General features: G+C 41.4%; 1 protein-coding gene and 1 long non-coding RNA gene across 2 annotated transcripts; both read left to right on the top strand.

Annotated features, from left to right (window-relative positions):
• The first annotated feature begins 22 nt into the window (after positions 1 to 22).
• On the top strand, positions 23 to 1470 carry LOC121803896. The gene is made up of 3 exons (XM_042203473.1): positions 23 to 748; positions 886 to 1170; positions 1411 to 1470. Exons 1-3 carry the CDS (start codon positions 23 to 25, stop codon positions 1468 to 1470), a joined length of 1071 nt encoding a protein of 356 aa, XP_042059407.1.
• Positions 1471 to 7936: 6466 nt separating this feature from the next.
• On the top strand, positions 7937 to 9816 carry LOC121802245. Its single transcript, XR_006050751.1, has 2 exons — positions 7937 to 9437; positions 9539 to 9816. It is a non-coding gene; the product is annotated as an uncharacterized LOC121802245 (long non-coding RNA).
• The last annotated feature ends 6798 nt before the right edge of the window (positions 9817 to 16614 follow it).

The raw sequence follows: 16614 nt of genomic DNA, 5'->3' as shown, positions 1-16614 counted from the left end.
CACCTTCTCCATCTACAATGCAATGCAGAGGCACGATGATGAGGATGCAAGGAGAGTGGAGCACTGCAACATGGTTGAAGTGGTTGATGACTGTGTGAGGGAGGTGGCCCAAGCCATCTCTCCACAAGACCAATTGAAGCGATGCCTATCGCAATCTATCTTTTCTCCTTATTACACTGATATTACTGAGCCTAATACTGATTTGTTAAATTTTGTAGGTGCTCTTAATTCGGCTGAGGAGGTCCCAAGGTTTCGTCAGAAATTCTTACCATTGAGGGATCCAAATGAAGAGGAGAAGGAGGAAAAGAAAGAGGAGCTGAAGCCGTTGCCGTCACACCTTAAGTATGCATTTCTCGGGGAGAATGCTACTTATCTGGTAATTGTATCATCCTCACTCACTACTAATGAACTTGATAAATTGCTGAGAGTGCTTTGGAAGCATATGGGTGCAATTGGGTGGTCCATCTCGGACCTTAAGGGGATAAGTCCTACGGTTTGCATGCATAGAATTCTTCTAGAAGAGGGGTATAAACCCAAAGCCCAAAACCAAAGGAGACCTAATCCGATAATGCAAGATGTGGTGAGGAAAGAGGTGCTTAAGTGGTTAGATCCCAGGATTATCTATTATGCTATCTCGGATAGTGATTGGGTAAGTCCTACCCAAGTGGTAGCTAAGAAGGGGGGAATGACGGTTGTGAAAGGGGGAGATGATGAGATGATAGCCACTAGGTTGGTAACCGGGTGGAGGGTATGCATAGATTATAGAGCCCTTAATGCCGCGACTAGGAAAGACCATTTCCCACTCCTTTCATTGACCAAATGCTAGATAGGTTGGCGGGGTATGAGTATTATTGCTTTCTAGATGACTACTCCGGATATAATCAGATCTTAATTGCCCCAGAGGATCAATATAAATCTGCGTTTATTTGTCCTTATGGTGTGTATGCTTACAAGAGGATGTCATTTGGCCTTTGCAATGCCCCTGCCACCTTTCAGAGGTGTATGATGTCGATATTTCACGACATGGTGGATGATATAATGGAAGTTTTTATGGACAACTTCTCCGTCTTTGGTAGCTCCTTTGATCATTGTTTAGGGAATCTAACCCGTGTTTGGCAGATATGTGAGGAGACAAACTTGGTGCTCAACTGGGAGAAGTGCCATTTTATGGTGAGAGATGGTATTGTGCTTGGGAACAAAATCTCTGCATGAGGACTTGAGGTGGACAGGGCCAACATAGTGGCAATTGAGCAGTTGCCGCCACCATCCAATGAGAAGGCTTTGAGGAGTTTCCTTGGACACACCGGATTCTATAGGGGGTTTATTAAGGATTTCTCTAGAATAGCTAGGCCTTTATGTCATTTACTTGCCAATGATGTTAAGTTTGATTTCTCTCTTAAATGTTTGCAGGCCTTCGAGACATTGAAGAAGGCGCTTGTGAGTGCACTCGTGCTCATCTCATCGGATTAGTCATAGCCGTTCGAGATCATGTGTGACGCTAGTGATGTGGCCGTGGGATCTGCTTTGGGGCAGAAAAGAGAAAAGATTTTCAGGGTGATCTACTACGCAAGTCGGACACTAGATGCAGCCCAGGGAAATTAATCTACTACAGAGAAAGAGATGTTGGCGGTGGTGTATTCGTTCGACAAGTTCCGTCCCTATCTCGTTGGGGTGAAGACTATTGTGTTCACTGACCATGCCGTTATCCGCCATCTCTTCGCCAAGGTGGATGCCAAGCCGAGATTGATACGATGGGTCCTGCTTCTGCAGGAGTTTGACTTAGAGATCCGAGATAGGAAGGGAAGTGAGAATGTGGTGGCTGACCACTTGTCGAGATTGGAGCATTGTTTTGAATGGGAGAATTTGAAGGTTCCCATCAATGAAGAATTTCCCGATGAGCACCTCTTCTATGCTCAAGGCTCATCTCCGTGGTTTGCAGATATTGTAAACTTTTTGGTGGCGAAGATCATTCCTGAGGATTACAAGTCCTATCAGAAAAAGAAGTTCTTCAACGACGTCAAGTTCTATTTTTGGGACGAGTCGTTCTTGTTTAGGTGATGTGCGGACATGGTGATACGAAGATGCGTTCCCAAAGATGAATGGGAACTTGTGATGAAGAAATGTCACTCTAGTCCTAGTGGAGGACATTTTGGAGCTAACCGAACGACAATGAAGGTGTTCCAATGCTGTCTCTATTGGCCGAGTACCTATAAACATTATCAAGCCTTTGTACTCCATTGTAATGAGTGCCAAAGGACCGAGGGAGTTTCGAAGAAGAAAGAAATGCCCTTGACTACTATTGTGGAGGTGGAGGTTTTTTATGTATGGGGGATCGATTTCATGGGTCCCTTTCCACCTTCATCCGGGCATCAATACATACTGTTGGCGATTGACTACGTCTCGAGGTGGGTAGAGGCTATCCCCACCCACGCCAACTCCTCCAAGGTCGTGATTAGCTTTGTTCAGAAAAATATCTTCACAAGGTTTGGGGCTCCAAGAGCGTTGATTAGTGATGGGGGGTCATACTTCAAGAATAGGTGGCTCGAGCTCATGTTGCAAAAATTTGGTGTCAAGCACCGAATCACCACCCTCTATCACCCTCAAGCAAATGGCCAAACGGAGTTGGCCAATAGAGAAATCAAAAGAATACTTGAGAAGACGGTGAATGCCAATAGGAAGGATTAGTCGATGAAGCTTGATGATGCTCTTTGGGCATATAGGACGGCGTACAAGACGCCGATTGGCATGTCACCATATCAATTGGTGTTTGGCAAATCTTGCCATCTTCCCATGGAGCTAGAGCATAAGTCTTATTGGGCGGTGAATCAATTCAATTCCGACTACTACAAGGCGGGGAAGGAGAGACAACTCCACCTCAACCTTCTCGATGAGTTTAGAAATGAGGCCTTTGAGAATTCCTCCATCTACAAGTAGCGTCTCAAAACCTATCATGATAAGACGATTGAGAAGAGGGAGTTCGTCCCATGAGATTTCATCATACTCTTCAATGCACGAATGAAGCTTTTTCCCAAAAAGCTAAAGTTCAAGTGGTCCGGGCCGTTCAAGGTGAAAACGGTGATGAATAATGGAGCCATAGAGCTTCAAGGAGATGATGGAAGAATTTTCAGGGCCAATGGCCAAAACTTAAAGAAATTCCATAGCTATGAGCAAAATGAGGAGGTCTTCGTGCTCACCTTGGAACACTCCCAATGAGCTTGTTGAAGCGTCAAGCATACGACAGTAAAAAGTTGCGCTATAGGGGAGGCAACCCCTAGTAGGTAATTTTATTGCTTTTGTGTGTGGTTGCGTTTTATAGTTTTTGGCGTGTTTTCCCTTTTTCCTTTTGCATGTGTGCTTTTGTTTAGTGCGTTTCCTCCGTAGTTCATCGTTTTATTTTCTAGCTCTTAGTAGTAGTAGTTTCATGTTTGGTACTTGGAGTTGGTGTTTCGGTGTGCTTGGTATTGAATTTGGTCCAGGGATTTGAAAATGGGAAAGATGAAAATTTCGCCAGAAAGCCTCCAGAAAGCTCCACCCGGCCGGGTGTTTTTTTTTTCAATTCTAAAACTCTACTTGGCCGGGTACAATGTACACTGAATAGAAATTCCAGAGAGTGGTTTAAAAAGAGCACCCGGGCGGGTGAATTAACAGTTCAAAAATTCAACCCGGCCGGGTCTAATGCGAGATGTTGTTGAGTTCCAGAGAAGGGTCTAAAAGTGTCACCCGACCAGGTGAATTTATAGTGCAAAAATTCGACCCGCTGGGTCTTGTCTCGTGAGCCCTAGAAATATATAAGGTACGATTTTTCCCTTCTTCTTCATTTTTTTCTACACCCGGCGGCTACCCCCCCCCAAAATTCGAGTTCTTCCTCTCAATTTCACACAAAATCCACCACACCCACCTCAAATACACTCCGCCCATCACTTTTACTTGTGATTTAGAAGAGTTTCACCGATTAGTTTGGGGGGCTTTGCTCAAGAACTCAAAGAGGAAGCAAATTTTCGAAATTTCATTAACTCTAAACACCAAAGGTATGTTTCCCCCTCCAATCTTCACTCTCCATGGATTTCTAGTTGTATTTTGTAATGGGTATGAAGTTTGTTGCATCTATGAGTTGAATTGGTGATTGTCTTGTACTTGAGGTGTTGATACATGGTGGTAATTGATGAATGTTGCTAGTGAATGTAGCTTTTGTCTATGAATTGTTGAGTTTTGGGACTACATTGTTAATTGCTTAGAGTGGATGCTTGATGTTGGGTATGAAACTTGCTACTCTTTGGATATGATAGTGTTGGATTTTGTGAGCTTTATGGATTGTGTCTATCTCCCTTTGATGATTGTGTGAGGAATGGGCATAGGAATCGAGTCTATCTCCCTAATTTGGTTGAATTGTGTTATATGGGTTTTAGAAATTGAGTCTATCTTTCTAAAATCTAACATGTTTGTTTGCCTTATATGCTTTGCTTGGTGCTAGTGCCTTTGATTTTAGGAATTGAGTTTATCTTCCTAATTTCACCTTATCTTGCCTACATTTATAAATCCTTGGTTATGGACTAAAGTTTGGGGGAGTTGGCTGTTTGTTGTGGTGTATTTCAGGTACAATCTGACATGGCCAACCTCGCTAACCCACAGACTGTGAACATGACTTTAAGAGGCAAGGAAGAGAAGGCAAGGTGGGTAGCCCTTGCTCCTCTTGATAGCATGCCCTCTCGGTACCCTCAAAGCTGCCTGATAAATGATATGCATCCAGGTAGCTTGGGAAGGGCTCGTCGAAGCAGGACACCTGACGTTCACCTTTGTTCAGCAATACCCATCCTACAAAGTCTTGACCTTAGAACTCCTATCCACCCTGCAAGTTAACTATGAAAAACAAGGAGTTGGTATCTATTACCTTCCGATTAGCTAATGTGGAGCACATTTTCTCCCTGTCTGAGTTCAATGCCATCTTCCGACTGCTAGGTGAAGATGAAGAGGCCTGCATTGATGAGCCCGCAGATTACAGCAGAAATGACTTATGGGGAAGGATTACACTAGACGAAGCCACTTCGAGCCAGGGACCTGCTTTCAATCCCTCCCGCGCCAAGATCAATTCCATTCGGAATCTAGTGTTGAAGTACATGGCCAGGGCTTTGGTCTGCTACCCGTTCGCACACAAGGAATTGGGTAACATTTATTCCAAAATACTCTTTATACTGTGGGGAATGTTGGCCCATCGGAGGATCAACACTGGCTACTTCATGATCAAACATTTAGAGAGACATGCTAGGAAAAAGAGTGGCAAGCTTTGTTGCGGAGGTGTGGTCACTGCCTTGGCCTACCACTACCAAATTAGTGTCGAGGATCGGGTCCCAGACATGGGCAGCAGGGCGATCGACTGGGACATCCTGAAGAAGTCGGGGATAATCACGATGGATAGTAGGGGTGTTGGGTACTTCATTCTAGACGAGAAGACGTTCTTTAGGTTTCCCGTCTCCCAACTCACTGCCGTTGGAGGGTGAGGCTGGTTAGAACCCAATGTATGTGGCCCCACACTACATCCTGTCACGACCACATCTCCCTAGTCAAAGAAAGTGTAGCTATATCGCGACTAAAACTTACTGAAGCTGTCTCAACTCATCATATGATGCTTAGATCAAAGGAAAACATTGTCTGAAATGTGTTGAGGGTACAAACATACTGAATCAGAGTATTTATGGAACAATTGTCTTTGCTAAAAGCAAGTTCTAAAATTTGCGCAACGGAAGAGTACCAAGATAGATGTAATATGTATGAAGACATACTACACCAGCTATCCTTCTGCTTATTTAGTCTTCTGTCCCAACACCTCCTCGGCTTCGACAACAATCAACCTGCACATTAGGAAAAACAAAATGCAGGGCTGAGTACTTGATGCACTCAGTGGGCTCATGCCGAAAACTGTTTTTTTTTTAGTTGTCAGCCAAGCTGAGTGAACGCAGGGTTTTTCTGAAACAAGTCTCGGTCACTAAAATCCGTTATTTCTTTCTGAAAATAGACTGCAGTCATTTAAACTTTTGATGATATGCCATATCAGCTGCGTGAATCGGGAATGTGGCCACATTCCACGACCACTGGGCCGGCCAACCTGGCGCTAGCTCACGACCCACGAACCGGCCAACCTAGCGCTAGCTCACGGTCCCTATGTGTACACTAGTCCGAGTAGGATTTACTGACCTACCGGGACCCGAATTTGATTTAGCAGATAGGCAACCACAAAACAAAACATGGCATGACAACTCATTCAAAAAATCATGTTTTCACATAAAACACGCTTTAAAAGAAGGAAGAGAAAGAAGCCCATCTCAATTGCTTAAACTCTTGCAAAAAGGGTGCTTCCCTGTCCTGAGATTATGCGTCGAGCGACGACGTTCCTTTACAAAATTTAGTATACTTAAATTAGGCTTTAAATAATTATCCATCTTGCATGAATGCATGCCTAAGCGTGTGCTTATTATTTCTTTTCTTTCTAAATTTAGAAAGCTAAACTCATTAATTAAATCGGCGATTTAATTTATGCGGAATCTGGCCGAACTGTGCGCGTACACTAAATTCCCGATTTATCTTATGTATTTTAAAATACTTTATGTGACTAATTAAATTCTCATCTATTTATTTTCTGGGTACTAATTCAACACGGCTTAGTAGTTTCTTCCTCCCGTGGCTTAGGAATTAATTCTCTTCTTTAAACCCGAATTTATTTTGAGTTGTGGCCCACCGAAATAATTAAAGAAATACGGCCCAGATCAAATTATTAATGGCAAGTCCCAAATGTGTAATAATTTCTGATTGCCCAACTTAAAAGAAATGGGTGGTGGCCCAAATTCTTTTTATTTAGAGGGAACATCATTTTTGGTCCACGAACTTTGCCAAAGTATCATTTTAGGTCCGTGAACTTTGAAAATATCACTTTAGGTCCGTGAACTTTGAGTTAGTATCATTTGAGGTACTTTTTACTATTTCCAAGTTTTTTTGGACGAAAATACCCTCAATAACTTAAAGTATATATATTTTTAATAAATTTATCATATACTCATAATTTTTTATAAATATCTTTACAATATATTTTTGACAAATTTTCTAATATAATTTGACCTTAAATATTATCACTTAATTTTATGACATGCAAGTAAAATTGCTTCTCAATTTTTTATATTAATTTTTTTTTAAATTGAATAAAGAACTTTTCTTTAATAATAAAAAATTGAATAAAGATCTTTTCTTGCATGTCACAAAATTAAATGATAATATTGAAGGTCAAATTATATTTAGAAAATTTGTCAAAATATATTGTAAAGATATTTATAAAAAGATCTTTATTCAATTTTTTATTATTAAAGAAAGTTCTTTATTCAATTTAAAAAAAATTAATATAAAAAATTGAAGAAGCAATTTTACTTGCATGTCACAAAATTAAGTGATAATATTTAAGGTCAAATTATATTTAGAAAATTTGTCAAAAATATATTGTAAAGATATTTATAAAAAGATCTTTATTGAATTTTTTATTATTAAAGAAAGTTCTTTATTCAATTTAAAAAAAAATTAATATAAAAAATTGAAGAAGCAATTTTACTTGCATGTCACAAAATTAAGTGATAATATTTAAGGTCAAATTATATTTAGAAAATTTGTCAAAAATATATTGTAAAGATATTTATAAAAAAATATGAGTATATGATAAATTTATTAAAAATATATACACTTTAAGGTATTGAGGGTATTTTTGTCCAAAAAAACTTGGAAATAGTAAAAAGTACCTCAAATGACACTAACTCAAAGTTCATAGACCTAAAATGATATTTTCAAAGTTCACGGACCTAAAATGATACTTTGGCAAAGTCCGTGGACCAAAAATGATGTTCCCTCTTTTATTTAACAAGCCCACTCCAAATTAAATGGGCATTGCCCAAATAAAGAAAATACTCCCTTCCACCGTCGGCCTCCTTCTCAAAAGAATTCTCCCAATTCAATTTCTCACATCCCAAAACATGAAGAGGAAATCCCTATATTAGAAGTCTCCAAATCGAAATCCGTCGCTCCCTCGGCTCGCCGGAACGTCACCGACGAAACCTCTCGGCGTCTCTTTCTCGGCGTATCACTACTCCGGTCGGCGCTCTCTCTGCACCGTCGGAGCTCGCCCCCTCCTCGTCCTCCTTCCTTGACGAAATCGCCACTCCTCACGGACGTCGGAGCGTCGACGGCTCCAGCTCTTCAGCGTCCCGGAGTCTACCAGAAGTCTCGGCCTTCGTACATCTCTCTCTCTTTTTCGGTCAGCACACACCTCCCTCGTCTTCTCCGGCGACCTCGCGCTCGGAGTGAACCTTTTAGTGGTGACTGACGCTGTTCTCTGCTCGGTCAGACAGCCTCCTTCAGTCGCTCCAGCCTCCGTAGCCGTTCCTTTCGTCGCTGGTCTTGCGCCGCCGGAGAAAGAGCCGAGGCATCGCCTCACTTCCTTCCTCCATGGACACGGCTTCACCCGGCGTTCATGAAGCTTGTCAGAGCGGTGCCGCCTTCGCACCAGGAGCTTCCGTGGCTGCCTTCGCGGCCTTGCCGTCGTCGGTGGTCTCCGGGCAGATCCTTGTCCCTAAAGCTAAGTCTCCTTACTTAGCTAATTTACGACTTCCTTAGGCGACACCGGTTCCGATTACACGATTTAGCATTAGGCAGATTATTGTGATTCGGTTAAGAGGCTCGAACTAGAGTTTAAACTGCAAATCCTTACGTTATAGTTCAAATAACACTAAAGACATTTGAACACAAACTCTATTGGTTCTGATAGTTGCTGGCTGCCGTCGCTAATTCATGTTGCTTACTGTTATGGTGTCCTAAGGATGAAATGATGTTGATAACATGATTGTGTGTGTGTTCTCATGGAGGAAAGGATGTGATAAGGAGAGTTGTGGTGGTTTACCTGTTGTGGTGAAAGGCCAAAAGGAAAGAAGTTGTTCTTGCTTGTTCACAGCCCCTTTTACAAAGCTTACTCTCTCCCTCGGTGGTTATCTGAAAGGTTGAAGTGAAGGAGTGGTATTTGGGGTGGAGGCACACATATATATACAGGTTTTCTTGTAACTGAAAGCTTGCAAAAGCTGGTTGTGTGGCTGGAAAAAGGGCTTAAGGCTGCTCCTGTGTTGGCTGGCCTTGTGAGGGCAGCACCAAGGTGTACTCGTGCATTAAATGGTGTCGTTCCCTCCATTGTACCCCACTGCAGAGATCCCTCCCCTCTCCTTTATTTTGCAACACCTTCAACTGATTTGCAGGTGTGTAATACTGTCTGATGAGCTGCCAAAATAGTCTTGCAGTTGTTGGGCAGGGCTGGTGAGCTAGGTGGGATGCACCTGCCGCTGCGCAGTGTACTTGCTGGACAACCTGCTGGAAGGGCGGGCCATCTCTGGTTGCGGCAGCCTTCAGCCTTGCCTAATTTGGTGAGTTTTCGGTTCTCCCATCAACATGGTAATGCCTCCCATTCTCATTTGGTTTGGCTTATCTAATTGCCTTGTCTTGCTAATGTGCTTTCACATGGCAGGCTCCGGTTGCTGTGTTGGTACAGCCTTTAGGCCGGCTCACGGTCTTAGTCGCTGGTTCCTTTGGCTCGGCCCTCATCTACACTCCCAAGTTGTAATAGACTAATTTTATTTATTATCATTCTTGTAAGCTAAGACAATAGCCTTGAAAGTAGTATATCGTTCTTTATTCATCTACGAATAAACGAGCATTGCTTCTGTTGAAATCTGTAGCTTTGAAAAAAACGGAAATTGTATTTATACTCTTATTCGAGAAATAAAAAACTCATTCATTATTAAATACAATTCTAGCATTTTATTTCATAACTCTCGAGAATCTAAGTCTCGGCTATTACACATCCAGTGGCCCGAGATTCCCATTCCGCCTCTACCCATCCAGGATGCTGCACCGAACAGGGAAGACGAGGAAGAAGAGGAGGCTACGGAGCATGAGGCGGAGGAGAGCAGCCAGCCGAAGAGAAGACGTCCAGTTGGCCGACCTTCAAGGGACAACCGACTGTCAGAAATAGCTGCCGGGGTCCAAAGCCTGTAGCTCGGCAGGCCAACCAGTGGGAGTACATGCAGAAATGGCGAGAGGAAAACCAGATATGGATGGCCCAGCAAGAGTCCCGACTAGAGTCCTGCGAGACGCAGATTCAGCACCTGCAGGCTTAGGGCGATGCTAGATGGACCGAGGCGCATGCTTTCTACAGGGCTTACTATGCAAGGTTTCCACCACCATCCAAGTAGAGGTAATCCACACCATCCACTTTTCTTCAAACTTATTCATTCTTTCGCATTGAATAAGTTTGGGGAGGGGGGGTCTGACGTGGACTGGTGATGCTCTCCCTCCCAACTATCTTTGTTGATGATAAACTTCTAGAATGGTTGATGATTGTGAACTATTTTTATTTTGTTTTTTTTTTAATTTTTATTTGATTTGTGTACGTCCCTCCTATGGGACTTGAATATGGGGATAATATGATCATATACTTATTCATACTGTGAGGTGTTTATTTTCGGGCGCTTGTGATGATTTCTTGTTGTTGTTTCCAGAACTTGCTCCTAATCATATTAAGTCTACATAGTGAATGTGAATTTAGGAGATGACGTTAGGCATTCTTTGTTTTTCCCTTCACAAGTGTATATTTTTTTGCCTTAATCTCTAGTTAGCCTTCCTAGCCTAAAAAGTGTCGATTGTTAATTAAATGTTAAATCACTCTCAAAAGTGATAAGCCTACAAACTTGAAAGCACATATGGGGCGTTGTAAAAAAAATAATGGAGGTATAAGTCCAGAGAAAAAATAAATAAATAAATTGTGGAGGTAATCCAAGCCTCCTAGCTCAACTGGTTGAGAAGAGAGGCAAGGATACCGCCCATCCATGAGGTCATGAGTTCGAATCCTGGATGGCGCAACTTGGGATTAATTTCCCCTGTGGGCCTTTGGGCTTGGCAAGCTTGCAGACCCCGACCCACTTGATGGCGAGAATTTACGGTCCCGACCCCGGCTACCTCGGCCCCGTCGAACGGGGGGCTAGAGAACGAGCCTGAGGAGGGGCTTGCTCACAGGCTGGTGCGCGGCTGCGGGTGTCAGGGCTAGTCTTCGAGCCATGAGAGGCTATGTGTCAGGGTTAGCTCGTTTGCCGAATGTATCACGCAATCCGATGTGTGTGTGTGGGTGTGTGTCTGCGTGTGTGTGTGTGTGTAAAGAAAAAAAAGCTAGACGAAGTCTAGAAGAATTTTTGGTTGGGTTTCTAAATAAGTGGGGACCGGATGGGAGGAAAAAGTTCGACAAAGTCGTACTTATCTGAGATTTGTATTGGAAATGGTGTTTTTTGGGAATCGTAATATGTGGGTACTTGCGCTTCGTATTCTTTTCAACCACTTTAGCCTAAATATTCTCTATCATCCAAAGAGCCACATTACAACCTTAATAAAGTCCTTTCTGATTTTAGATTCACTTTCACATTCTAGTAGAGGAGATGTTTGATTTTGAGCAATCCTATGGTAAACACTACTTGTATTTTGATTTGAGTGATTATTATTGAACCTCAATACACTTGAGAGTGAGTGAAGCATTAAAAAATTACACTTCATGAACCTGTGAGGGCATTGAAACCAAGTGATATACGAGACAGTAGCTCAGTGTAATGTTTGATAGATTTTGTATATTCCATGCCATTGTCTTTTAAAATCTATATTTGAAGCAAAGCCCAATTTCACCTCTTGTATAAGTTTATTTTTTCTGTGATCTTCTTCTTCTTATTTGAGGACAAATAAGGTTTCAAGTTTAGGGGAGTTGATAAACTCATGTTTTTATCGGTGTAATTGGTCTGTTAAAGTGCTAAATGCCGAGTTTATCACTCAAAATTGTCTTTGTCCAGCCAATTATTCTATATTTCGAGTTTTATGTGTTTGTTGAGCGTTAGGAAAAATTGATGGAAAAGGAGTAAAAATGCGGCTGAATGGAGCAGTAAGGAAGAAAAGAGCATCACCCGGGCGGGTGAATTAACAGCACAGAAAATACACCTGGCCGGGTATCACATATTCAGTGTGAAAGAGTCAGAGAGGGGCCTAAATTGACCACCCGGCCGGGTGGATTTTCAGCACAAATATCCTACCCGGCCGGGTACTTCGATTTGACGCGCTTTGTCAGCCGAAACATGATTTTTTGACGAAAAAGATCAGAAGAAAAGGCTAGGGTTCCAGTCTACGAAATTCATTCTACACCTACCGCCTCCAACACTCACACACACCCCGAAGAACACTTTGAAAGAGAGAATTGAAGATTGAAGACTTCTAATCGGAAGATTGAAGTTGTCATTCCGTAGATTTATTCTCTCATGAGTATCTTAATCTTTTCTCCATGTATTTCATAGAATCTTTTGTTTCAAACATGGTTTTTGTGAAGAACATGAGTAACTAAACATTTCTTGTAGAATTCTCTGTGGTGATGCGCCAATTTCATAGTTTTTATCCAATTGATTTTGTTCTTACCTTGTTCTTGTAGTTGTTTGATTATTCTTGGGTGTATTCCTTTCAATATTTGATCACCATTTGATTGTGTAGGATTAATTAGATTAATCGGGAGATGAAATAATTAATCTGGAAAGAAGAATAATTCACACCTTAATACAATAGAACTCGGGAGAGTTGAGGTGTTGAGCGAGGTCGTTGATCTTATCGAGCTTTTGGAGTTAGGGGTTTAGGATTAGAAGGGGACTTCAACCTAATACCTAATCTACAGGTTTCTCACCTGGGGGGGGTTGGTTTAATCTATAATTGTGGTCGATTTAGTAACTCTAGAGACATCAAAAGGTAAGACAATTTGATTTGATAAGAGCTTGGAATTATGCATCGGATCCTTGAGTTCTACAATTTTCTCCATATTATCTTATCACTTTGTGTTTACTTGTTTTCACTTGTTTATTTGCTTTTTATATGTTTTTAATAGTATTAGAACAAACCAAACTTTTCCCGATTGTGTAGATAGTAGTTAATATTTGTTCGTGGTAGTTAAGTTGGTACAATTTTGTCTCTGTGGGATACGATACTCTTGCTTGCTAATTGCTACACTAGCTCCATTCACTTGCGGGTATCACTTGTGTTAAAATAAGTTGAGTCAGTAGAACACAACAAGAATGTCTTGTTGTAGACCAAGTTCAGTAACCAAGCCTCGGAGCCAGATAGCCTCTTTCACTCCTTCAGTGGCAGCAATATATTCTGCTTCAGTGGTGGATAAAGCTGCAACAACTTGAAGTGATGAATACCAACTGATAGCAGAGCCGCAGAGTGTAAAGATATAGGCTGAAAGTGACCTTCTCCGATCTAAATCACCACCATAGTCGGCGCCAACATAACCAGCTACGCCTCCTAGATCAGACTTATGTCTGTCAAATACCAAACCAATATCAGGAGAACCCTTCAAGTAACGAAGGATCCATTTGACAGCTTCCCAATGTTGTTTGCCAGGATTGTGCATGAATCTGCTAACAATGCTAACAGCATAAGCCAAATCTGGCCTAGTACAAACCATTGTGTACATAAGGCTTCCGACTGCGTTAGAATACGGGACATGTAACATGTGCCTTTGGTCCTCTTCGGACTGTGGACACTGATCTGATGACAACTTGAAGTGGGCTGCAAGTGGAGTATTAACAGCTTTGCAATATCACATTCCAAATCTGTCAAGCATCTTCATAACATACTTTTCCTGTGATAGAAAAAGTTTTCCAGCTTGACGATCTCTGTTAATATCCATTCCAAGAATCTTCTTGGCAAGACCTAGATCTTTCACATCAAATTCATTGTTGAGCTGCACCTTTAATTTGTCAATAAGAGTTTTATCTCTTGCAGCAATTAACATATCGTCAACATATAATAACAAGTATATAAATGACTCATCAGATGTCCTTTGAAAATAAACGCAATTATCATAACTACTTCTCGAGTAGCCATGTCCAGTCATAAAGGAATCAAACCTCTTATACCATTGTCTTGGTGATTACTTCAGACCATAAAGAGATTTCTTCAAACGACATACATGGTTCTTCTTTCCAGGAACAACGAACCCCTCCGGCTGCTGGATATAAATCTTTTCCTCAAGATTACCATAAAGAAAAGATGTTTTCACATCTAACTGTTCTAGCTCCAAATCACACAAGGCAACTAGAGCAAGTAATACACGAATTGAAGAATGACGAACAACAAGAGAAAATACTTCGTTAAAGTCGAAACCTTCCTGTTGATCAAAACCTCTTACAACAAATCTTGCTTTGTACCTTGCATTCTCAACACCGGGGATGCCTTCTTTTCTCTTAAAGATCCACTTGCAACTGATGACTCGTTTGCCTTCTGGCAACTTCACCAAATCTCATGTTTTATTTTTTAGAAGACTCTCGATTTCTTCTTGCATAGCAGCAGTCCACTTTGATGAGTTGTCACTAGAGATAGCTTCAGAATAATTCTTGGGTTCACTGTCTTCACCCATCTCATGTGCAACAGTTAATGCATAAGCAATGTTGGCAGATTCTGCGATCAGTCTTTGCGTCGGCTTTCTGGGTCTTTGTGGTGGAAGTTCTTGAGCCATAGACCACGGCTGTGGTAAACCTCGACGTTGAGGTGGATGTTGTTGTGGACTCCTTTGGTCAACAGTGACTTCATCTTCTTGAGTAGTGGAAGAATTAGGGACATTTGCTTCCTGAATGGGAGCTTCAGTCTCAAACTCCACCTTCTCTTGAACATCCTCCTGATCACATGTATCAGTGGAAGGAACAACAATATCTTTCCCGGAAGATAGCATAGCATTTTCATTAAAGGTTACATTTCGACTATGAAATATTTTGTGAGACTCAGGGTCATACAAACGATAACCTTTAACCCCTAAGCCATAACCTATAAAAATGCATTTCTTAGCACGAGGTTCCAATTTTCTCTCGTTCACATGAGAATAAGAAGGGCAACCAAATATTCTAAAATTAGAATAATCAACAGGGTTACCTGACTAAACTTCTTCTGGAATTTTGCAGTCGAGTGATCGATTTGGTGAGCGGTTTATCAAGTAGCAGGCTGTTGAACCTGCTTCCGCCCAAAATTCTTTCCCCAAAGTAGAATGGGAGAGCATGCAACGAACTTTCTCCAAGATGGTTCTATTCGTCCTTTCCGCAACTCCATTCTGTTGTGGAGTTCCTGGAATGGTGAAATGTCTGGCAATACCTTCTTTCTTGCAGAAATCATTGAACCCATTTGAACAAAACTCGAGGCCATTGTCTGTCCTTAGCCTCTTGATTTTCTTGCCAGACTGGTTCTCAATCAATAATTTCCACTCTTTAAAAGTGAAAAATGCATCATTCTTTTGCTTGAGAAAATAGACCCAGAGCTTACGTGAGAAATCATCAATAAATGTCAACATATAGTGACATTTACCTTTGGAGGGAACTCTCGATGGACCCCAAAGATTTGAATGGATGTAATCCAAAGTACCTTTGATCCTGTGATGGCTTTTGGAAAACTAACCTTTTTCCGCTTACCAAAAATGCAATGATCGCAGAAATCTACCTTGCCAGTACAATGGTTACCAAGATAGCCATTCTTCATGAGAATTTGGATTCCCTTCTCACTCATGTGGCCCAATCTCAAATGCCACAACTTGGTGTCGTCTTTGTTGGATGAGGCGACGGCTGCAGAACCTGTAACAGTTGAACCCTACAACAAATACAAACTACCAGATCGAATTTCCTTTAGTAACACAAGAGATCCTTTGGACACTTTTAGAACTCCACCTTCAGCTGAGTATCTACACCCTTGAAATTCAAGAGTGCCTAAAGAAATGAGATTCAGTTTCAAATCAGGGACATGTCTGACACCGGTCAAAGTTTTAACAACTCCATTGTGTGTCTTGATTTTAATTGTACCTTTGCCCACAACTTTGCATTGAGCATCGTTGCCCATTAAGACAAGACCACCATTAAATGATTCATAGGTGGTAAACCAATCTCTATTAGGAGACATGTGATATGTACAACCAAAATCAAGAACCCAGTCATTTTTAGACCTTAGATCAATATCAGAAGCAATAAAACAGTCCTCATCAGATTCGGTTTCTGCAAAACTAGCTTCGGCAGATTTTTCGGGTTGCTTACCCTTTTCTTCTCTGTTTTGCTTATTTTTCAATTTATAGCACTCAGAGATTTCGTGCCCCTAACTAATAGTCCCTCACCCGAACTTTCAGAATGTATTTGGGTGTCAAATTTTTCTTTGGACAGTAGATTAGATTTGACATCATCAAAGCTCAAGGTAATACAATTACCGTAAAGCATAATTTCTTTGAAATGTCGATATGAGGGTGGCAAAGAAACAATAAGTAGTATGGCTTTATCCTCATCATCAACTTCGACATCCAAAGTTTCCAAATTAATTATGATGGAATTGAATTCATCAAGATGAGATTGAATGAGAGTACCTTCAGACATACGGAGTGTAAAGAGTCGCTCCTTTAATCGGATATTTGCAAGACTTTTGGTCATGTATAAAGACTCGAGTTTAGTCCATATGCCTGCAGCATTTTTCTCATTGATGACTTCACGAAGCACCTCACGG

This window comes from Salvia splendens, chromosome 5, assembly GCF_004379255.2.
Source record: "Salvia splendens isolate huo1 chromosome 5, SspV2, whole genome shotgun sequence".
NCBI lineage: Eukaryota > Viridiplantae > Streptophyta > Magnoliopsida > Lamiales > Lamiaceae > Salvia > Salvia splendens.
Note: the sequence above shows the minus strand (reverse complement) of the source record. Positions and strands in the feature narration are given on the sequence as shown.

Coding starts and splice junctions, on each gene's coding strand:
- LOC121803896 (XM_042203473.1), top strand. CDS start 23: ATGCAGAGGCACGATGATGAGGATGCAAGGAGAGTGGAGCACTGCAAC. Junction 749..885: donor GGTTGGTAACCGGGTGGAGG/GTATGCATAGAT, acceptor GGATATAATCAG/ATCTTAATTGCCCCAGAGGA. Junction 1,171..1,410: donor GGGAGAAGTGCCATTTTATG/GTGAGAGATGGT, acceptor AAATGTTTGCAG/GCCTTCGAGACATTGAAGAA.